At 55.8% G+C, this 20,808-nt stretch overlaps 7 protein-coding genes across 7 annotated transcripts; 4 read left to right on the top strand and 3 right to left on the bottom strand.

Annotated features, from left to right (window-relative positions):
* Nucleotides 1–5,243: 5,243 nt before the first annotated feature.
* EV422DRAFT_617624 (uncharacterized protein) lies at nucleotides 5,244–7,103 on the top strand (the record flags this gene model as incomplete). Its single annotated transcript, XM_053074014.1, has 5 exons — nucleotides 5,244–5,303; nucleotides 5,390–5,643; nucleotides 5,902–6,071; nucleotides 6,143–6,341; nucleotides 6,401–7,103. 5 exons carry the CDS (start codon nucleotides 5,244–5,246, stop codon nucleotides 6,756–6,758), a joined length of 1,041 nt encoding a protein of 346 aa, XP_052928932.1. The 3' UTR covers nucleotides 6,759–7,103.
* A 260-nt stretch (nucleotides 7,104–7,363) lies between these two features.
* Nucleotides 7,364–8,964, bottom strand: EV422DRAFT_517973 (putative alternative oxidase AlxA). The gene is made up of 3 exons (XM_053069490.1): nucleotides 8,865–8,964; nucleotides 8,483–8,796; nucleotides 7,364–8,328 (listed from the first exon to the last, which is right to left on the bottom strand). The coding sequence occupies exons 2-3, from the start codon at nucleotides 8,738–8,740 to the stop codon at nucleotides 7,591–7,593; spliced, it is 996 nt and encodes a 331-aa protein (XP_052928931.1). The 5' UTR covers nucleotides 8,741–8,796; nucleotides 8,865–8,964; the 3' UTR covers nucleotides 7,364–7,590.
* A 232-nt stretch (nucleotides 8,965–9,196) lies between these two features.
* EV422DRAFT_517970 (ferritin-like domain-containing protein) lies at nucleotides 9,197–11,054 on the bottom strand. The gene has a single exon (XM_053069489.1). The coding sequence runs from the start codon at nucleotides 10,780–10,782 to the stop codon at nucleotides 9,358–9,360; it is 1,425 nt and encodes a 474-aa protein (XP_052928930.1). The 5' UTR covers nucleotides 10,783–11,054; the 3' UTR covers nucleotides 9,197–9,357.
* A 1,602-nt stretch (nucleotides 11,055–12,656) lies between these two features.
* On the top strand, nucleotides 12,657–13,349 carry EV422DRAFT_564554 (uncharacterized protein; the record flags this gene model as incomplete). The annotated part of the gene is made up of 2 exons (XM_053072207.1): nucleotides 12,657–12,796; nucleotides 12,866–13,349. 2 exons carry the CDS (start codon nucleotides 12,657–12,659, stop codon nucleotides 13,347–13,349), a joined length of 624 nt encoding a protein of 207 aa, XP_052928929.1.
* Nucleotides 13,350–13,587: 238 nt separating this feature from the next.
* EV422DRAFT_492262 (P-loop containing nucleoside triphosphate hydrolase protein) lies at nucleotides 13,588–15,435 on the bottom strand (the record flags this gene model as incomplete). Its single annotated transcript, XM_053067590.1, has 2 exons — nucleotides 13,588–14,177; nucleotides 14,280–15,435. 2 exons carry the CDS (start codon nucleotides 15,433–15,435, stop codon nucleotides 13,588–13,590), a joined length of 1,746 nt encoding a protein of 581 aa, XP_052928928.1.
* Nucleotides 15,436–16,065: 630 nt separating this feature from the next.
* EV422DRAFT_617619 (WD40-repeat-containing domain protein) lies at nucleotides 16,066–19,186 on the top strand (the record flags this gene model as incomplete). Its single annotated transcript, XM_053074013.1, has 11 exons — nucleotides 16,066–16,516; nucleotides 16,628–16,761; nucleotides 16,839–16,984; nucleotides 17,088–17,313; nucleotides 17,386–17,443; nucleotides 17,528–17,714; nucleotides 17,782–17,925; nucleotides 18,013–18,201; nucleotides 18,275–18,467; nucleotides 18,781–19,087; nucleotides 19,161–19,186. The coding sequence occupies exons 1-11, from the start codon at nucleotides 16,198–16,200 to the stop codon at nucleotides 19,184–19,186; spliced, it is 1,929 nt and encodes a 642-aa protein (XP_052928927.1). The 5' UTR covers nucleotides 16,066–16,197.
* A 142-nt stretch (nucleotides 19,187–19,328) lies between these two features.
* Nucleotides 19,329–20,557, top strand: EV422DRAFT_517952 (uncharacterized protein). The gene is made up of 6 exons (XM_053069488.1): nucleotides 19,329–19,686; nucleotides 19,762–19,834; nucleotides 19,903–19,953; nucleotides 20,059–20,141; nucleotides 20,219–20,315; nucleotides 20,380–20,557. The coding sequence occupies exons 1-6, from the start codon at nucleotides 19,627–19,629 to the stop codon at nucleotides 20,475–20,477; spliced, it is 462 nt and encodes a 153-aa protein (XP_052928926.1). The 5' UTR covers nucleotides 19,329–19,626; the 3' UTR covers nucleotides 20,478–20,557.
* The last annotated feature ends 251 nt before the right edge of the window (nucleotides 20,558–20,808 follow it).

The following is a 20,808-nucleotide window of genomic DNA, read 5'->3' as shown; positions in this document are numbered from 1 at the left end:
CGGCTCATGTTCGCCCTCCAACCCAGGCGCTACCCCAACGATCAGACCAAGATACGAACTATTGGCACCTACCTCACTGGCACCGCCCAGGCCTGGCTGGCGCCCCTTGTCGAACAAGACCATCATTCCCTTACGAACCTGGATGATTTCATCCAGCAAATGCAAGCAGTCTTTGGAGACAGCGACAGGATCCGCACGTCCGAAAACAAGCTCCAGAACCTTCGACAAACCCGTGCAGCAACAGAGTATGTAGCTGAATTCCGACAGCTGCAATGCGATGTGTCGTGGAATGACCAGGCATTGATTGCCACCTTCCGTCGCGGCCTCAAAGAAGACGTCAAGGACTTAATGCTCACGATGCCCCCTACCGCCTCAATCGACACCGTGATGGAACAGGCCATCCAATGTGACAACCGATTGTTTGAGCGCCGTCTAGAGCAAAGCAGGAACCGACAGCCATATGTGCCAGTTACCACTAGCCCCACCCTTATGAGCCCCGACAACCGCCCAGACGACCCTATGGTCATTGACGCTGCTCGTCCGCGAGGACCCCTCACACCGCTAGAGCGCCAACACCGCATCACAAACAAACTTTGCCTCTATTGTGGTAAACCTGGCCACATAGCCAAACTCTGCCCAAACAAGATACGCACGGCGAATGTCGCGGTTAAGGAACCTGCACCCATCCAGGATTTTGCCCAAGTCCAGCTGCAGTAAAGGCCGAGCAGCTGGGCAACACCTGTCCTGGGCCTTCTCACCACGCAAGTACTGCCAAGGGAGAAGCCACAAAACCTTGCTCCGATCCTGGCATCTCCAGCAACACCCTTCTCCTGACCACCAACAATGTCAATCTCCGATCTGAGATACCCGCACCCATGCGGATTTTGGGCCCATCCTCACCATTTGAGTACCCTGTTACCCTGCAGATATCGGCCCAGCGAGCTCCAGTTCAGCTTTCAGCACTACTTGACAACGGTGCGATGTTGTGCTTCATCGACGAAAGTTATGCCCGCAAGCACCGCATCCCACTTGTCAAGAAGGAGGACCCCATTGCGCTTGAACTGGTTGACGGACGTCCCAGCCATGCGGGCTCCATTACCCATCACACCCAACCTTTGGGCATGTGGGTCAACGACCATTTTGAGGAGATGGTATTCCATGTGACATGTTCCCCGCATGCGCCAATCATCCTGGGGCTTCCCTGGTTTGAGCTCCATGATGTGGAGCTACACCGGAAGACTCGCACTCTTTGCGTCCGCTGCCATTGCGGTTTTGGACAATACGCCTCCTGGGATGCCCTGCCAACAGAACCTAGCCCAAAGCCCTCAAGAACCCCTGAACCTCTGATCCGTATCCATCAAGACGAGATTTCAGTCTCCCTAGCCCAGACACCCAACACACTGGACCCAGCACCCACACCGATCCACGTATCGTTTATCAGCGCCCCAGCTTTCCGTGTGGCGGCAAGGCATGACCAGGCATTCATTGCCTACGCCAATCCGACCAAGTCAGATTCCCAAGCCCTGGCGACCACTCCTCCAAAAGATCCGAAGGCCATCATTCCTGAAGAATACCAAGATTTTGCGGACGTCTTCGCCAAGAAGAACGCGGATACCCTCCCAGAGCACCGACCCTACGAGTGTCCCATCGACTTAGAAGAGGGCAAACAGCCACCGTTCGGCCCGATCTATAGTCTCAGCGAGCCTGAAATGCAGGCACTCTGTGACTACCTTGAAGAGAACCTAGCTAAGGGGTTCATCAAGCACTCCAAGTCTCCCGCCGGTGCCCCAGTCCTCTTTGTCAAGAAAAAGGACGGTTCCCTCCGTCTGTGCGTCGACTATCGTGGACTCAACAATATCACCATCAAGAATCGCTATCCCTTGCCCTTGATTAACAGCATCGTGGATCGTCTTCGAGGGGCACGCCGGCTCACCAAGATTGACCTCCGGGGAGCCTACAACCTTCTTCGGATCCGGCCAGGGGATGAATGGAAGACAGCGTTCCGATGTCGCTACGGCCTATTCGAGTATAATGTCATGCCGTTTGGGCTCACCAATGCCCCTGGAGTATTCCAACACCTCATGAACGACATATTCCGTGACATTCTCGACGTTTTTGTTGTGGTCTACCTTGACGACATTCTGATCTTCTCAAAAAACCCAGAAGACCACCCCAACCACGTCCGAGAGGTGCTCTCACGGCTCCGCCAGCACGGGCTGTATGCGAAACCGGAAAAATGCGAATTCAACCGTGACTCTGTTGAGTTCCTGGGGTTTATCATCTCCCAGCAAGGCATTTCCATGGACCCAAAGAAGACGGCTGCCATTACCGAATGGGAACCCCCGACGAATGTCAAAGGCATCCAGCGCTTCCTTGGTTTTGCCAACTTCTACCGGCGATTCATCAAAGGGTACTCTGCGATCGTTGCACCCCTGACCACGCTCACTCGCAAAGACTTGCCATTCAAATGGACCCACGCTGCACACCTAGCTTTTGAAACCCTCAAGAAAGCCTTCACCTCCGCACCTATCCTGACTCACCCCGACCCTGACAAGCCCTTCATTGTCGAATCCGATGCCTCCGACTTTGCCCTTGGCGCCGTCCTCCTTCAACCCAACGACACAGATCAACTCCACCCCGTGGCCTTTCACTCCCGCAAATTTACTCCTGAGGAAATCAACTATGAGATCTATGACAAGGAACTCCTGGCTATCCAAGACTCATTTGCTCAATGGCGACACCACCTCATTGGTGCCCGCCACAAGGTCATCGTTTACTGTGACCACAAGAACCTCCAGTACTTCATGACTACCCGTACCCTCAACCGCCGCCAATCCCGCTGGTCAATCTTCTTTGCTGATTTCGACTTTGTCATCACATACCGCCCTGGTACCCAGCAACACCAAGCTGACGCCCTCTCTCGTCGCTCTGAATACGAGCTAAGGGAGGGGGAAGAAGCATTCCACTCCCAGGAAACCACGATCCTCACCCCTGACCATCTCCGCCTGGCCGCCACTTATCTGACCCCACTGGACTCCTCGCTCCTTGACCAAATCAAAGCTGCCCTGGCATCCGATGTGTTTGCGCAAACCATCCGGCGACAGCTTAGGGCTCCCAGCAATCTCAAGAAGACCAAGAACGGATAAAGCGATTCTCCGAGGAAAATGGGGTTCTGCTGTACGACAACCTTGTCTACGTCCCCACCAACAAGCTCCGTGCTGAGATCTGCCGGGACATGCATGACACGCGTTTGGCAGGACACTACGGCATGTCAAACACCCTGGAGCTCATCTCACGCAACTACTGGTGGCCTAGCCAATGGCGTTTTGTCAAGTCCTACATCAGGTCCTGCGACGTATGTGCTCAAGCCAAGACCAGCAGACACAAGCCCTACGGTCTCCTCCAACCCCTGCAGGTCCCTGACCGCCCCTGGGGGTCAATTTCCATGGACTTCATCACGGATCTACCCGCCAGTGATGGGGTTGATTCTGTGCTCGTTGTCATCTGCCGGTTCACCAAGATGGCGCACTTTGTACCGTGCAGGAAAACTGCCACCGCTGAGTCAACTGCAGATCTGATCTGGCACCATGTCATCCGGCTCCATGGACTCCCCAACGATATTGTATCTGACCGTGGCCCACAGTTCAACCCCCACTTCTGGAAACGTCTCTTCGCTCTCCTGGGAACCAAGGTCAACCTCTCATCGGCGTTCCATCCCCAGAGCGATGGACAAACCGAGCGGACCAATCAGATTCTTGAGCAATACCTTCGCTGCTTTTGCAACTATCAACAAGATAACTGGAAGGAACTCTTGTCTTCTGCTGAGTTCTCTTACAATAACACCATCCACTCCGCCACCCAGACAACCCCCTTCTACGCCAACTATGGGTTCCATCCTCGATTCAGTCTGGCTTCCGCCACCACAACCGAATCCCTTAATCCTGCAGCCGAAGCTCGTGCCAACCATCTCAAGGAAATCCATGAACAGCTTGCCACTGAGCTCAAGGAGGCCCAAGGACGCATGAAGCGCTTTGCCGATGCTAAGAGGGCACCTGGCCCAGACATGAAACCCGGGGACAGTGTCTGGCTCTTACAACGGAATCTCAAGACTCTCCGACCTTCCCAGAAACTTGATCACCGTAAGATTGGCCCCTTCACAATCACGGAGAAGATCAACTCGATCACATATCGCCTCAAGCTTCCCCCATCCTACAAAATTCACAACGTCTTCCATGTCTCCCTTCTTGAACCACGTTTCACCATTCCGGAGCGAACTGAGCCAGAACCCACCCCACCAGAAGAAGTCGAAGGACAGGAGGAATAGATTGTGGAAGACATTCTTGACTCCCGTATTCGACGCACGCACCTTCAGTACCTCATCAAGTGGCAGGGTTGGCCAAGCTCGGAGAACACATGGGAGCCAGTGGAACACCTTGCCCGCTGTCAAGAGCTTGTTGCCCAGTTCCACCAAAAGTACCACGACAAACCCCGACCAAAGCCTGCCAACATCAAAACAACATCCGGACGCCGTGGCTAAAGGAGGGGGTGATGTTATGGACGACGCGTCCATACCATGCGCTTACCTCATGACAGCATCCCAACAGTCAGTCAATGTCAATTCCCTGTCAAAACCTGACATCTGCCAAACCTCGCAGCCGCACGCAGCCGCGCTACCCCACACCTGCCACTGCCTTCATTTTTCCACGCAGCCGCACGTAGCCACATTTCCCAACACTCGGCGCTTACAAACCCTTCTCCATACTTCCCCACGTACCCGCCCACAGCCTCAGCGTAGCCACCCCATCCCCAGTCTTCTGTTTCGATGCTTCCCCCACCCTTGGCGCTTCTCTTGGCTTCCCTCTTATTCCGTACCCTTCTGCTTCCCCACGCTTCCCCAGCCTTCCCAGAAAAGCATAAATAGCCGCCTCCCCTGAGCTCCCCACTTCCTGATCCCCCAGCAGATCAACACCAGTTCTTCCTAGTCTTGTTCTAGTTCTTGTTTCGGTCTGAATACCATTACCTGTCAACAACCTGCACCACAAGTCGCCTCTATTTCCGTTGGCTCCGCCCATTCTTAACACTGCCTCATCACAGGTGCCTACTGTGAGCTCTCACGCCTCTATGAGCGCCATGGAATGTGGCTGTTTTCCGCTATCCCGCTGCGCAAATCTCAAATCCAGTCATCTGTTCGGATCGACACGCTGATCCTAGGCACTCATATCCTGGATGTTGGCCGACGTCGCATGGGGAAACTCACTGATGAACGCAAGCAGGGGCTGTGGGGGCAGTTTCTCAATGTGAATGTAAGTCTGTATCCTTCCGCTCTTATTTCAGTCAGATTACATCGCTGAATGACGGATTGTAGGACAAGGTCTTCAAACATTGAAAGAAGCTTGGTCTCAAGTTCGATGGGTCAATTAGCACCAACGGGTATTCTGTTGCCATCCACTTCAAGAAGCCTGGGCTCAAGTATGGGCATCAGGCGCGGAAGCGCAGCAAGGCCCAAATGCGGGAAGGGGTCAAGCAGCTGTATGTTGAGCACCACATTGATGAATTAAGGGAGGCTCCAAACATCGTCTGCATTGATCCAGGCAAGCGTGATCTCCTGGTCTGTCGAGGAATCGAAAAGGAGCGCCCATTTCGGTAAGTTTCAGTGGATTACTACTGCCCACCTGTCCCCCCTGTCCCCGCTGTCCCTGCTATCTCTGGCACCCCCCTCGCCCCCGCCCCCCCCCCCCCCCCCCCCTCCCAATCCCCGACTTCGCGGAGGATGGTGCGCAGGTGTTTGCGGCGGTTTACTTGGATGGGGTGGTTCCCTCGTCCCCGTCCCCGCCATCCCCCCCCCACTCACCGTCTCCGCCATCTGTTGCCGCGTTCTCACAATGCACCATACCATACCAGATACACATCCAATCAGCGGGCGGTCGAGACAAAGTCGCGGTACTTTCAAAGAGACTTGAGAGAGCGAAAGATCAATGCCGGCATTGCCGAGATGGAATCACATATTCCATCGCACAAGAGTAGGAACATCGAGGCGTTCTCAGCGTTCATTGTGGATCGCGTACATGCGGGTATGATGTTCTACTTCAATTTTGATCTTTAAATTGGGTAATACATGGGCTGACATCCATCCATATCCCAGATCCCGCCCTGGATGAGTTTTACGGGGATGAGATTCACGTCGCTCGCAGATTCAAGGCGTTCTCACTGCGGCAAAAGTCTGAGAGCAAGCTCATTACGAACATGCGACGCCGGTATGGAAAGCATTTTTCGGTCATCTTGGGTGATTGGAGCGACGCTGGGAAAACGATGCGCTTTCAGGAGTCATCGAAGACCAAGGGGTGAGTGACCATCATTGTTTTTTATGTACTATAATATGCTAACTCATCATGGAAATTAGATTCCGCACACTCTTTGCAAGAAACAGCATTCCATGCTACTTGCTAGATGAGTATCGAACGTCGTCCGTGTGCCCCCACTGCCACGGTCGTGTGAGGAAAAACATCCGACGATGGCTATCACCTCGGCCGTGGCAAGCTAGAAAGGGAAGAATGGAGTTCGTCCATGGATTGGTGGGTTGCCCCAACCCCGAATGTATCAACCAAGACTGGACGCCATTTGAGATTCCTGGAAGACAATCATTACGGATGAAAGTGCACAATCGGGACGTCCTAAGCACCAAGAATTTCCTCTCGATTGTGCGCTCGGTGGTGCTTGGCAATGGCCACAGACCAGACGCATTCTCCCGTAACCGGTAGTCTAGAGTTTTCACCCCATCCCATTTTCCGTGGTGGTTATCTGCCATCCACATCATTGTACCTCTGCCGGAGGCATCGCCGATGATGGCAACTTGTAAGAGAAATACAAAAGGGTGAGCTGGGGTACGTATGCGGCGAAGGTCTTGGGGGTGGAAGCGGATCAGGCGGACCCACACGTCGGAGTGTTGGCATTGTTCATGGCGCATTGCGCTGGTTGTTTTACGCCCGTTTACGAAACCATGTAGAGTATTCAGATCCTTTGGAAGCAAAAGATATGAGAGTGAACGATTTGTCCCATATTCGTGTGTCTGTCATTTGGAAAAAGTCGCTCAAAAAGCTTCTCCCACAATTTGTATGTGCGGAAGATCCGAGGCACATTGGACACTTAATCGTCTGTGTGCATTGAAACCCGAACGGAGGGGAGGGACTGGGCCCGAGACGACATGAAGCAACGTTTTTGGGTGCCCTCGACGCCCCCGCATAGACCGAAATTGGCCCACTATGATGAATAGGAGCGATGCGTTCGGGACCGTCCCGCACTCACACCTGACCTGAACTTCGGCGGATGAGACCATAAGACCCACTTGGAGATACAGGATCGGAGGAAACCTGCGAAAAGTGTATATCATTTTGAGATGCCGTAGATGAGGTAAGAAGGGGTATTATGACTTTATGGTATGGTAAGGAAAGAGGAATAACAACAAATGAAGAGTATCGAGTATCCGAAAAAGAAACGACTACGAGTAAAAAAAAAAAAAAAGCTATGGTTAACAGTCCGTTGCTCATGAAAGCCAGCAGCGGGGGGCGGGCCCGACCATCCACCACAATCCCCTCAGAACGGGTTCTTATCATCCGGCTTGAGGCTAGCCAACGTATGATTAACATCTCGATGCTCTGCCTCGTCCGCCCTCACTGCCAGCACCATATCCCTCAACGTCGCGCCGTCGCCCAGCTGCCAATACTCCCTCGCGATCTCGGGTGCCGGGGTGGTGGCCCAATGCCTGAGCTGTCCACTCTCGATATCCTTCAGACAGTGGGTGTATGTGTGTACGGCGGATTCCTCGAGATACCCGACGAAGCGGTGGCACATGCGCGGGGAGAGGATGTAGGAGAGGAAGAAGAGGTTGAAGAAGGTGCCTTGGGCGAGGAGGACCATCATGCGGAAGGGGAGGTTGGGTTGTTTGACTTTGAGGAAGGAGAGCAGGTGCATGCGTTCGTTCTGCGCTTCGTCTAGCAAGGTATGGATCCACCCGTTGTCGCGTTTCAGTAACCGAAGGGATCGTAGATGGCGCAGGATCCCGCCGACGAACCCCGGCACCCCCGCGACGGTCTCCAGGAAGACGAGGCGGTTGAGCCATTGGTGCTCGGTCATGGCGCCGACTTGATCGGAATAGCGCGTGGCTGTGTCGAACCCGAAGCGCATGACGCGGACGAGGGCGTAGGAGACGCGGTCGGAGAGGGATTGGATGTCGCGGTGGGTTACGGCGACGTTGAGTTCGGAGGGCGAGTAGATAGGGCGGGCGAGGACGTAGGATTTTTTGGTTTCTGTTGCTGGTTCTTCTTTTCGCCACTGAGTTGAAGAAAAGATCAGTATACTATGATATCAACCATCATGAAGCAACATCAAGCACACGGCGTCTACGATGCTCGCGCCCGATATCGCTCCGGCTCCCATCGCAACGAAACAACACACCCATCCACATTTCCAAATTCGTGCAACTCACCGCGGTAGTATTAGGATCCACATTAACCTTCGGATGCGGCCCGCTCCTCGTCGTCAGCGGCAGCGTCGTCGTGGACGCATCGCTCGACGGGATCGGGTCTGTTACGCGCGGGTGGTCGGCGAAATTGCCGGTGCGGACGCGGGGGGATGAGGTGAGGTATCGGCGCGGCAGGGCGACGGAGAGGGAGAGGAGCGCGGGTGAGGGGGTGTGATGGGTGCAGAAGAGGCCGAGGCGTGAGGAAAGAAGGTGGTGTGACATTGCTGTTCTGTGGTGTCTGCGATGACTGTATAGCTGTATATGACTTTTATCGAGTTCTGGATGAGGGGGGAAAAACATTAACCTCCACCGCCTTTATATGCTTGTGGTTGGTTGATAAACCTACGATGCGTCCGGTTGTCGTTTGCGGTATGGGTCGGGGGTCGGGATCTCCCGCCGGTGGTTACTATGGGCCGGTTTCCAGACGAGAAACAGCCTCCATTGACGGACGACGCGCCCGCCGAAAACAGCCGCTAATAATAGAGTGGCTCACCCAGCCCGTCAAATTCCGACGCCAAACAACTCAAACTCCGCCTCAACAGCAAAACGCCCAATCCAATGTCATTATGAGATACAAGGCGTCTGTAGGTGTACGGGTTTTTTTTTCCGATTTCAAAAGAATGTACAAGAGGGGGATATATACAAGCATTTACAGAAGGGGGGCCTCGGAAGAAGGCGCAGGATGTCGGAGGAAAACGGAAGGAAAAATCTATGATACAACGCATACGCCAGTGAAAAACTCTACAGTAAAAGAAGTGGATGATCAAGAGAGAGAGAGAGAGAGAGAGAGAGAGAGAGAGAGAGAGGGATGGAGAGAACGCCCGTGGTTAAGATATCGCTCACTGAGCGGAAACCTTAACAAGCGTCTTCTCCAACGTCTGGAACGTCGTGGGTCCCGCCACAACATGCTTGTCATTCTCAATCGTCACATCCTGATCCTGATTCACGATAAACACCATCAGTTCCTCAAACCCAGCGGCTTCAGGCGGGATCACGCAGTCGGCCAGGTTGTTCCCCTTGGCGTCTTTCGAGATGGTCACCGGCGTGCGTTTCTGCGCGAGGCCAAAGAGGATGTCGCATTGGAGTGCCCCGGGCGTGGTCAGTTGGGCTTGGGTGAGGGTCGCGGTGAAGAGGAGGGAGACCTTATCGCCGATTGCGCCGTTGGGGTTGGCGAGGGATAACGCTGGGAAGGGGGCTACGGGGAGTGCGAAGGGGCAGGATTTGATGAAGGGGGCTGCGATGGACAGGATGGGTGCGAATCCTAGCGGGGTGTCGAAGGAGGCGGGGATGGGGTTGATGTTCTTTGCGGATCCGTCGCCCTGTTTTTGGGCGTTGACGGCGTTCAACAGAGCGGCGTGGCGGCCTTCGACGGTCGCGATTGCGGCGCCGGCGGTCTTGACGGCGTTGGATTGGATGAATGCGATGGCTCCCGTGTATGCGCTCACACCCGTACGTTCGAGGGCGGCGGCGGTGGCGACGAACCCGGCGACCGTGTCAAAGTTGAAGTTGTATTCACATGCTCCCACCGCGGTTCCTTTGCCGAAAGCGGTTTCGATCACCCCCGTCAAGGCCGTGACGTGGGTGTCCTCGTGGCCCTTGATGACGAGCATCTGGTCGCGGATGGCTGGGTCGAAGCCGGCGGCTTTGAAGGCGTTTGCGTCGAATTTGTCCAGGGCCTGCTTGTAGAACGAGGCTTCGAGGAATTCGAGGGTGAGGGCGTAGTTGAGCACGAAGAGGTCGCCTTGCGCGGGGGCGCCGGCTGTGGAGAGCGTTGGTGCTGTGCCGGGGAATACGGTCGCGGAGCCTGACGCGGCGGAGACGGTGGCGGATGCGGATGCGGATGCGGATGCGGTGTCGGTCGAGGTTGCAGCTGCGGCGGTCGCCGTCGCAGATTCAGTCGCACTCGCGGCCCCGACACTGACAGCCACGACAGCACCCCCTTCAGCCGGCGCAGCATTGCTCGCATCAACCACACTCACATCGGCCAACGACGCAAATGCGGCAGTCGCAGGTGCAAATGCCGCGGGGGTGTTGTCGTCGCCGTCCTCCGCATCATCACCGTCGTCGTCGTTACCGTTTTCATCATCAAACGCCGCCTCAGCGTACCGCGCCCTGAGACTCACATGCCTGTGCTCGAGATCGTGGATGCCGCCCAGCGCCGCGATGGACGAGTCGGAGAGCACGGGGTGCGAGAGGACTTGGGTTGCTGAGGAGGCTAGCAGGAGGAGCAGGGGTACTGCGGAGAAGATATTTTTGATTGGCATGGTTGCTGCTGTGCTTGAGTGGTGAAGAGTGTGTGTGTGTGTGTGTGTGTGGTGAGGGAAGGAGGGAGAAACAAGCTCCGGGGGTGCTCCTTCTAAAGAACTAAGAAAGCGAGACAGAAAAGCGCTGCTTGTGTTGTTGGAACGGAAAGAGAAACAGAGATTCGCAAAGAAAAAGAGAGAAATGGGAAAACGAGAGGGGCGGCGTGCGAGCGAGCCACTCCTTTTATCAGAACAGACACCGAACGACGAGAAACCGCTGTGCCTCCACTCGCTCGCCCCCTCCCTCCCTCCCTCCCGGCGTCGCAACTCCCCCAGATTCAAAACACGCGCCAGCTGCCGCCCCCCCCCCCGCCCCCCCCTCGCCCCTTCCCTCCGACATGGACGGAATCTTCGCTATAGTATTTACTACGGACTTTAATTGCCTGCTGTGCCCAATAACGAATTTCGCACATATGAACTGCCAGCCACGCGCTCCCCATCCCCAATCCCCCCCTTTCTCGCTCAGTTCAAACCCAATCAACCGCCGCATTGTTAATTATCCTTGCTCCCCCCCTAACGAGGAGTTATGTCTAAGTATGGACCAGTGAATCGTCACCCCCCAGAAGTTTCCTGAAACGGGAGCTTGCTGCGGTGCTTGTTGGTGCGCCTGTTGAATTCGTTGATTGCCCCCGTTTCGTAATCTGACTGACGCGTTCGCTTTCCCACACGCATCAGTGAGGCACGTGACGGCCTTCTGAAACACCGGAACGCGACCGCCACGGAGCTCCTGTTTCAGGATGCGCTCGCCTTCCCACTTCCACAAGCGAAACCCACCAAACTGACGGTCCGTCGGCAACACACTTGGATATGGATGGATCAGAGGATTCTATATATAAAGAGGTTGGAGTCGGGACCTCGGGGGATGCAGCTGGGTATCGAGAGGTGGGTCAATTCGCCACCGTCGATTGTTCTGCACCTCTCGTCTCTTGTGCGCGGTGGTCTTTTATCGACTCAGGATGGATGTACTGTACGGAAGGACAGGTGTATGGAGTGTTCTTTTGCCTGCGCTGTCGAATTGGAATTGGAGAGCTGTTTGTGAGCCTTCCGGATCGGAGGGCGGCTGAGCAAAAGGTATATTCAAAGGAGACAGTCAGAGAGAGGGGCGAGGGCGGGACGGGACGGGAGGGCGACCGAGCTTGCAGTTGACAGCGACAACGCACTTTCCATCTGCCTTCTGCCCCTCTTCCTTCCATCGCGTCCCCGCCCTGGCCTCTCAGATGGTGCCGAAAGTGAAAAAGGTAAAAATGAAATTAAGTCAGAGAGGTAAAGCGATTGTAAGAACCTATCCGCACCGACGGGGTGTGAGGCCCGTCTCAGACAGGGATAACTGTTTTATTTCTGGAATCTCATCATCCTTAACATTCATTCTCCCAACCTCTCTCATACAGAGATGGGAGCGTGAAGTGAGAATCGAACTCGCGCGCACAGGGACGCGCAGGGGCGTGTTGGGCGGGCGAGCCAAAACGACACTTGGAGTTTGGAGTGCTTTTGCGCATCTATATTCGTTTGAGAGAGAGAGGAGAAGCTGCGCCTCGGAGGCTCTCAGGGGAGTGAGTCACGGGTGATGGATTGACCGCAAGCGACCGCACCGCAGCCTCTCTGGAAATCGCACCCACAGGAACTGAACGGACTGCAGGCATGCAACGACGACGAATATTAGAGGCCGCCAGGCATTGAGAGAGCCCTCTGCACAGTCAAGTGGTGGGAAAGAAGCCATTTTACGTACCCCTTTCCTCGCAAGATCCTGAGTCTAACTGCTGGTCGTCAAATTCACCGCTCCCAAGTCCGATCGGGCATTGCCGGGACCGCATTACCACTAAACCCACCGCTCCAGCATGATACCACCAACACCCTCCTCAGGGTGGAACTTCCTCCTCTTGCTGGTGCTTCCCTTCGTCCAACTTGTATCCGGTTCAGCCACACGAGTGGATAGACGAGCCATCCTAGAACCCGACGCAAAAGTCCCGCCACCCCGGTAAGTTTCCCACAATCTCAAATTCACCCCGTCCTCGCAAAGTCCCCCAACCCGCTCTCCTCCACATAGACCGGATTTCCAATCCCTAAGCCGCGGTCCCTCCTCCCTCAGCTTCCCTCCCTCCTTACCATCCAACTCCCACTCATCCCCAACCCACCCGCGACCAAAACCAAAACCTTTCAAACCCGCAACATCCTTCGAATTCTCTACCGACGACACACCCGCCGCGGACGAATGGACCGACCGCCGCGTTCCCTCCGCCTACCTCGCCCCCCACATCGAGCCCGCATCAGTGAATGTTGAGAACTCGATCGGGAATGGTGCCGGTGTTGAGAGCTCCATCGGGAACGGTGCCGGTACGACTATCCCCTTCACGCGTTGGGGGGCGTTTTTGCCGAAAGGAACTGCGATGTTGGGTGCTATTGGGGAGGGAAGGGAACGGTGGGGTGGAGGTGGGATTATGAAGGGGTTTACGGGGGGAGAGGGTGGGAAGGGGAGCAGGTTGGTGCCTGCGAGGCCGGTTGTGGGATATTTCGGAGGGGTGGTGGGTTGAAAGGCGGGCGTCAGGGGAATGTATGTATGAGTTTGCGTTTGGATGGGTCTTGGTTTTTCTTCTGCTCTTCTGGTGATGCATATACATTTTTGTTCAATGAATACGATCTGCCTTTTTCGTAGTACAAGATACGGATGTAACGTATGTACAAGTTCCAACGCATATTCACATCCTACACATCTTGGCGGTGAGACGCTACATACACGTATCATAAAGGAGACACAGCCAGACGCATTGTTCAAGTATCCCATCGTCGCCTCCTCTGCTGTTCCGGTTGTTGCGGTGGCTGCTGTTGCGGGGGCCGCTGAGGAGGTGGTTGTTGTTGTTGTGCCGTACCACCAAGAAACGAAGTAGAAGACCCCTGCGCACTCTGCGCCCGCTGGAACGCCATAAACCCCGTCCCAGCACCATACGACGTCGGCGGCGGCGGCTGCCTCGAATAACCCCCTCCCGGCGCCCCCAACGATGGCGGCGGCGGATGCCTCGCAAACCCACCCCCACCCAACGGCACACTATTCGCCCCACCCCCCGATCCACCTCCCTGCCCGAACCCCACCCCCCGTCCCCTCCCCCTGCCTCGCCCCCCACCTCTCCCCCTCCCCCTCCCACCGCGCGCAAACCCCTCCCTCCCCTTCCTGAACCGCCCGTTCCGCATCGCCACCCCCATCACATCGCTCTGAACAGCGACGCCCGATTCTTCAAGGTTGCGCACAAGCTCGGCCGCGAATCTGTCTTCAGACTGCGTGATGAGCGTGTGCGCGTCGCCCTTTGTGCCCGCGCGGCCCGTGCGCCCGATGCGGTGGATGTGGGTTTCTATATCCTTCGGTGCTAAAAAAAAAAAACCAATCCCCAAACAAAAAGAAACCCCCCGTGTCAATCGTACAAGCCCACAAAGACCAATGGGTTGTGAAGCAGGGGGGGGGGACATACCATCGTAGTTGATAACGGTGCGCACACTCTTGATGTCGAGTCCTCTAGCCGCGACATCGGTGCATACGAGGAGTTTGAATTTCCCCGCCTTGAACTCCCGCACGACCCGGTCCCGATCCGCCTGCATCATGTCCCCGTGCAGCTTGGCACACTCCACGCGGGCGCCCTGCAACGAGTCCGTGAGCGCGTCCACGCCCGCCTTCCGGCCAATGAAGACCAGCACGCTTCCCTCGGCCGTGAATGCAGGGAGGTGGGACGTGAGCCAGGCCCATTTGTAGGTGTCGTCGGGGAGGACGTGGATGTGTTGGGTGATATCTGCGTTCGCGGCGTTCTGGGCGCCGATGGAGATCCGCACCGGGTCGGTGAGCACATCCCTCGCGAGGCGTTCGACGCGTTTCCGCATCGTCGCGGAGAAGAGCAGGGTTTGGCGATCGGGGCGAACGGCCGTGCAGAGGGAGCGGACCTGCGGCTCGAAGCCGAGGTCGAACATCCGGTCGGCTTCGTCGAGGACGAGGTAGGACACGCGACGCAGGTTGGTCGCCTTCATTTTGATCAGGTCGAGTAACCTCCCCGGCGTCGCGACGAGGATCTCGACGGGGGAACGCAGGTCTTTGAATTGGTCGGATTTGGAGGCGCCGCCGTAGACGCATGCGCAGTTCAGTCCATACGCTTTTGCGTATTTTTTCGTCTCTATGTATATCTGATGCGCCAGTTCCCGTGTGGGGGCAAGGATCAACCCGATCGGGCCCTCGCCCTTTTCCAGTTCGCGTTGGTCCATGATATGCACCAGCATCGGCCAGACGAAGGCGGCGGTCTTCCCGCTCCCAGTTTTCGCGATCCCGATCATGTCGCGACCCGAGAGGGCGACGGGGACGGCCTGGCGTTGGATCCCCGTTGGTTCCGTGTATCCCAACTTCCGTACCACGTTGACCAGCGCATCATCGAACCCGAAATGCGCAAAGGAGATGCATGGTTTGGCCACCCCGACCCCGCGGACATGCATATCCAACTCCCTCCGAACCCGCTCTACATCCGCGTCGCTCAAACGCTTGATATCCTCATGCTCCTCGTAGAAATCCTTATTGATCTCCTCATAAGTGATCACGCTGTGATCCGTGGGTGCTAACGGCTCTATTTCCCCCCTTCTCGGACCCATCCCGTCGTCGTCGGGGTCCCCACCCAACGCGGCATCGACGGCGCGCGCGGTCGCGTACACCTCCTCGTCGGAATCGACCTCATCGGCATTGTCGAGCCGCGCCTGCCCGCCGGTCCCTTTGCCGATCTCGATGCCGCGGCGGGCCATGTGTGCTATGTAGGATTCTATGTGGTCTTCTTCTTCGAGGGATTCGAACTCCTGCCTCTGTGGGGCGGATGGCTTGGTGGTGTTTGGAGCGGTGTCTTGTTGTTTGATCTCGGCGTTGATGTTGGCCATGAATGCGTCCAATTCGTCTTCCTCCTCCTCATTATCCTTCTGTGCAACGGGCGTGGGCGTCGCTGCCTTCCCTATTGAGCTATGTGCATGTGTATCGACCCCATCCCCATCCTCGTCCAGGTCATTGTCCAAGTCGAGCATCCGCCGCTTGGCAGGGCGGGCGAGGGCGTCGAGGGCATCATCGTCGTCGTCGTCGTCGTCGTCGTCCCATATGGATTTGGAGGGTTTTGGTTTTGAGAGGGGTTGGGCGGGGCGTTTCAGGGGTGGGCGGTTGTACATGTTTGTCTGCAGCTGGTGGTTGGTCGAAAGCTGAGCGTTCAAAGTCTCGGGGGAGGAGAAGCTTTGGCGAGACGCGTTGCGTGGCCGCCGGTTCCCTCAACTCCGCCCTTTCTCCACGGGGGTTCTCTACGCTGTGCGGCGTTCATTCTCCCTCCCGTCGTCTCTCGGCCTTCCACTGCCGTCGGCAACACACACCCTCGCTTCATCATGAGCGCCGGCATAACCTCCCTCCCCTCCCGTCCAGCCCCCCTCCCCCGCCTGCCCTCCGCAAAACACCCGGACCTCGTCCACAGCACCTCTTCCCTCCCCTCTCCCCCACCAACAACAATCAACCCGCCAACAACCACCCTAACCCCCTCCTACTTCCTCGAACCCGCCCTCGACAGCTTCGCCATCGATGCAGATGAGGATGATCATATTAGTTATGAGGAGGTCCCTGTGGAGGAGTTTGAGGATGAGGAGGATGATGATGAGGAGACGCTTGAGAGGGCTGTTCGGAGGTTGAATGAGGGGCGGTTGTTTGGAGGTGGGTAAGGGGGGGGGGGGGGGTAATAAACTGGGGGGGCGTTTCGGTTCTGGGGCGGGATGTGATTTGTTGACGGGCGATGGGCCTGCTTTGTACTTTCTGAAATGGTAGTGGCGACGGAAACATCACCGAAATCCGAAGAACCGCCCGTGCCCAAACTCACCAAACGCCCCGAAGTCGTCGACGACTATGTGCGGAACTGGCTATCCAGTAAAGGCCTCCTCAAATCCCTCGACGCCTTCCAGGTACCCCGTTCCCTCCCCACCCACCCCTCCTCCATCCCATCCACGGTCAACCTTACACTCTGAACTCCCCCCCGCAGAATGAATGGTACGAATTCCAACAACGCGGCAAACTCAGCCAAGAGGATATCACACCCGTTCCCGACGTCTACCTCCGCAACCAGGAGCTCGCGGACGCGTTGCAGAAGTTGAGGGTGGATGTGGAGACGTATAAGGATATCGCTAGGTATGCTATCACCTCATCTGTCCGATCACCCCCCTCGCATGACCTACTTACGATCCCGCTGTACTCGCTTACTGGTTTTGGCCCGCTGCTTCGCTCGCAACAGTAAAGCACGCTCAACGTACGATAAACTCCGCAAAGAGCGCGACTTCCACCGCATGCATCACAAACGCGTCGTCCAAGAAAAAAACCGGCTGCTGAACGACATCAAACGCCTCAAAACCCATTACGAAGGGTACGAGGCCATGGCGAAGAGTCTGAGGGGGAAATATGAGAGCGCGATGAAGGAGAAGATGCTTGTGCGGTTGGAGAGGGAACGGTTGGCTGGGAAGGTAAATGGTTCGGGGATCTGTGTGGGGAAGCAAGTTGGGAGGGAGAGCTGATGGTGGGGTGTCGGGTGATAGGTTACGGCCCTGGAAACGCAGATACGGCAAGAACGTAAGACCGGCGAGTCGCCCGGAGGTAGGCGACATCCCCCCCCCTCCCCTCCCCCCACTTCTCCCTCCTCCCTCCCACGCCCCAATCTCACACACTTCCCGACCATAGGCTCAGCCCGCAAATCCCGTCCCGACGGCACCAAATCCCCTCAACCAACATCAACGCAGAAAAAACAAACCACCCTACCCACTGAAGACCGGCCGAACCCGTACGCAACTACCGAGTTACCGAGTTTGAAAGCGGGCGGGTTGAAACAGGTGCATGTTGTCAAGGCGCACGAGATGGCTATCAGTTCGTACGTACTCACATCTCAGGTCAAATACAACACGAGGTGGGATAGTGGGATTGATGTTGTTGCTCAGGTTGAAGTTCCACCCAAAGAAGATGATACTAGTAACGGTATCGGATGACAAGACCTGGAAGATGTGGGCCTTCCCCTCCGGCGAGCTGGTGATGAGCGGGACAGGGCATCGGGATTGGGTTTCTGAGTGTGATTTTCACCCCAAGTAAGCGTCGTTTCCTTTTCCCCCACCGCATTCCCTCACACACAACCCACCCCACTAAAACTACACTACTTCATTTTTTTTTGTTAGAAGTGGAACACAACTAGCGACATCATCAGGCGATGGGACAGTGAAGATATGGGACTTTGCGAAGGGCTCGGTGGTAGCCACCCTGAACGACCACACGCAGGCGGTGTGGGGGTGCGCATTCCATGATACCGGGGATTGGCTCGCAAGTGCCTCAGGGGATCAGACTGCGAAATTGTGGGATTTGACCACGTACGTCGACTCGTTTTTCTCATCGTCTGTGATATGTGGACAGTGAACTCACACCCCGCGTGGATGATTTCAGGGCGAGATGCCGCCAAACCTTCCGCGGGCACGCCGACGCCGTCAACCACGTCGGCTGGCTGCCGTACACCAACACGCTGTACACGTGTTCGGGGGATAAGACCATTTCGTTGTGGGACGCAAGGAGCGGGTTGTGTGTGCAGACGCTGTATGGGCATTCGAATGCGGTTAATTGTGCGGCGAATGCGCTTAATGTGAGTCGGGGGGGAGATGGGGTGGGGAGGTGTCGAAGGGTCGGATGGTTGAGTGTTGGATGTGTGGATGTGTGGAGGGTTGGATGCTTGAAGGACACCCTGCTCGCTCCGCTCGCGACCATGAGGCGGGCCGAATGGGTGAGGGAAGTATTACGCCTTTGGCGGAATGTGGTACTCGCTTCGCTCCCAGAAGATCTGACGCTCGCTGAGGCTCGCTAACCTGATTAGGGGTGGCGCTCGCTACGCTCGGGCTCAAGCATCCTCAGCACCTCTCTTCGCTCGCCCCGGACTAACCCTTGAATTGATTTTGCAGAACACCCACACGCTAACCTCCTGCGATGCCGACGGCACCATCAAACTCTGGGACCTCCGCAGCGCCTCGGAGCTCGCATCCGCCGATTTCGGGCCCCATGCAGCCAACAAAGTCGCGTTTGACGGGAGCGGGTCGACGGTGGTTGTTGCGAGCAATGATGGGATGTGCAGGGCTGTGGGGGTCAAGGCGTTGGTGGGCGGCGGGCTGAGTGGGAGTGGGGCGGTGAGGGAGTGGATGGCGTGTGAGGAGGGGTGTTCGGGGGTTGTGGTTGATCGGAGGGGGGAAGGGGTTGTTGTTGGGGGGAGTGGTGAGTTGCATTTATCTTCCGGTTTTCAACATTTCTTGACATGCAGACTGACCGCAATGCACCTCAATTCTAGATGGGACGTTCCGGATATTCCAATGAACTAGGACGAAACCGTTGCTCGATGGCAGAGAGTCAAGGTTATCTCCTCGTATTCTTTTGTATAGTAGTAATGGATGCATTGAGTCCGGAAGGAAGGCAGCCGAAACGTATAAACTTGACAGCATGCGGAAGCGACGCACATTTGACAGCGGCCATGCAGTCATCATGCGGGAAAGGAAGATCGAGCGTCATGGGAATCCCGCAAAAGGCTCCTTGGCGCATTACAGTACACTCCATTGCCAGATCGCTTCAAGTTACTAGTGCAAAACACAGCCAGCAGCCCCAGTGCAAGGATAGAATTCAAATCCCCTGATACCCTGAACTTCCAAGTTTGCGCCGTTCCCGCTTCCACACCGATACTAGTCTCAGCCTCATTCAGTCGCCATCCCGAGGACATTCCGTCCACTCACGCAACGCACCACAATAGCGGCACCCGCCAAATGGACTCCCTACCCAACGCCACCGAGGCGGAAATGTCGCTGTCTCCGCAGGAAGTTGATGTGAGTTTCGTTCTAGTTGCGTCCCTATGAACATAGGCTGTTTTCCTGACAATTGCACGCTTATTTCCCCACCAGCTCCTCCGTGAAGCATACTTGAAGGAGGAAAAGTCCCGCCCGCAGACAAAGTTCAACTATGCTTGGGCGCTAGGTATGGTATCCTTCTTTTGCCTTGTTGTTCAGATGGATGCAATTGCTGAACGAATTTGTGGGGTGTAGTGCGAAGCCGCGCTAGGACTGACCAGGAGAAGGGGATCGAGCTTTTGCACGGTAGGCACACCATTTACCTCTATACCTATTGCTGTTGGCGAACCAGAGGAATTTGAGTGAACCGCATCATCACGCTGCTGATAATCCATCACCCAACCCCTACAGAAATTTACAAAGAAGTCCCCAGCCGTCGTCGTGAATGTCTCTATTACCTAGCATTGGGAGAGTACAAGATGGGCAATTATCGCGTATGTATATTGCGGGTTTAGTCAGTAGAATGGAATGGGGATCATCTCTTCTCACCCCTTTTCTGAACACGCATCAGTATGCCCGCAAGTACAACGAAACCCTCCTCCAACTGGAGACGAGCAATCGGCAGGGGCTGCCTCTTAGACAGTTGATTGATGCAAAAGTCAAGTCTGGTATGTCCTCCCTTGGTTTTGCAATGGGCTCAATGTTGATACTCACACTGTGGTTGATTTACAGAGGGACTCGTGGGAATGGCAATTGTAGGGGCAGCGGTCGCGGCGCTTGGGATACTCACCGCGACGGTCTTCAGGAGAGCACCGGGGGACCACAGATAGCCATGTGGAAGTGATGGACGTCGCCATAATGTCCCGCGGAGCCATCCAGTCCGAGGCTCAAATCGGCAAGATTTCAACTGGCGAACTTGAAATAGGTCACATGAACCTCATTGAAGGCGTACGAAAAGTTTTTGTTTAGGGTTGTAGGATAGGATGTAGAAAGGAAATTTTTGGTGTTCGGCTTCTGTTCCTACTGATTTCTAGTGAATTATACCTCGCTTGATATCGATAAATCCCTTCCTCCTATCCCCTATGGTGTGATCATCCCACTGTTGTGCGGTGGCGGTGGGAGAGGGGAAGATCGCCGTTGGGGGTGACTGACGGGGCCCCT

This window comes from Fimicolochytrium jonesii, assembly GCF_025526975.1.
Source record: "Fimicolochytrium jonesii strain JEL569 chromosome Unknown EV422scaffold_3, whole genome shotgun sequence".
NCBI classification, from domain to species: domain Eukaryota; kingdom Fungi; phylum Chytridiomycota; class Chytridiomycetes; order Spizellomycetales; family Powellomycetaceae; genus Fimicolochytrium; species Fimicolochytrium jonesii.
The sequence above is the reverse complement of the archived record's forward strand: the minus strand, read 5'-3'. Positions and strand labels throughout refer to the sequence as shown.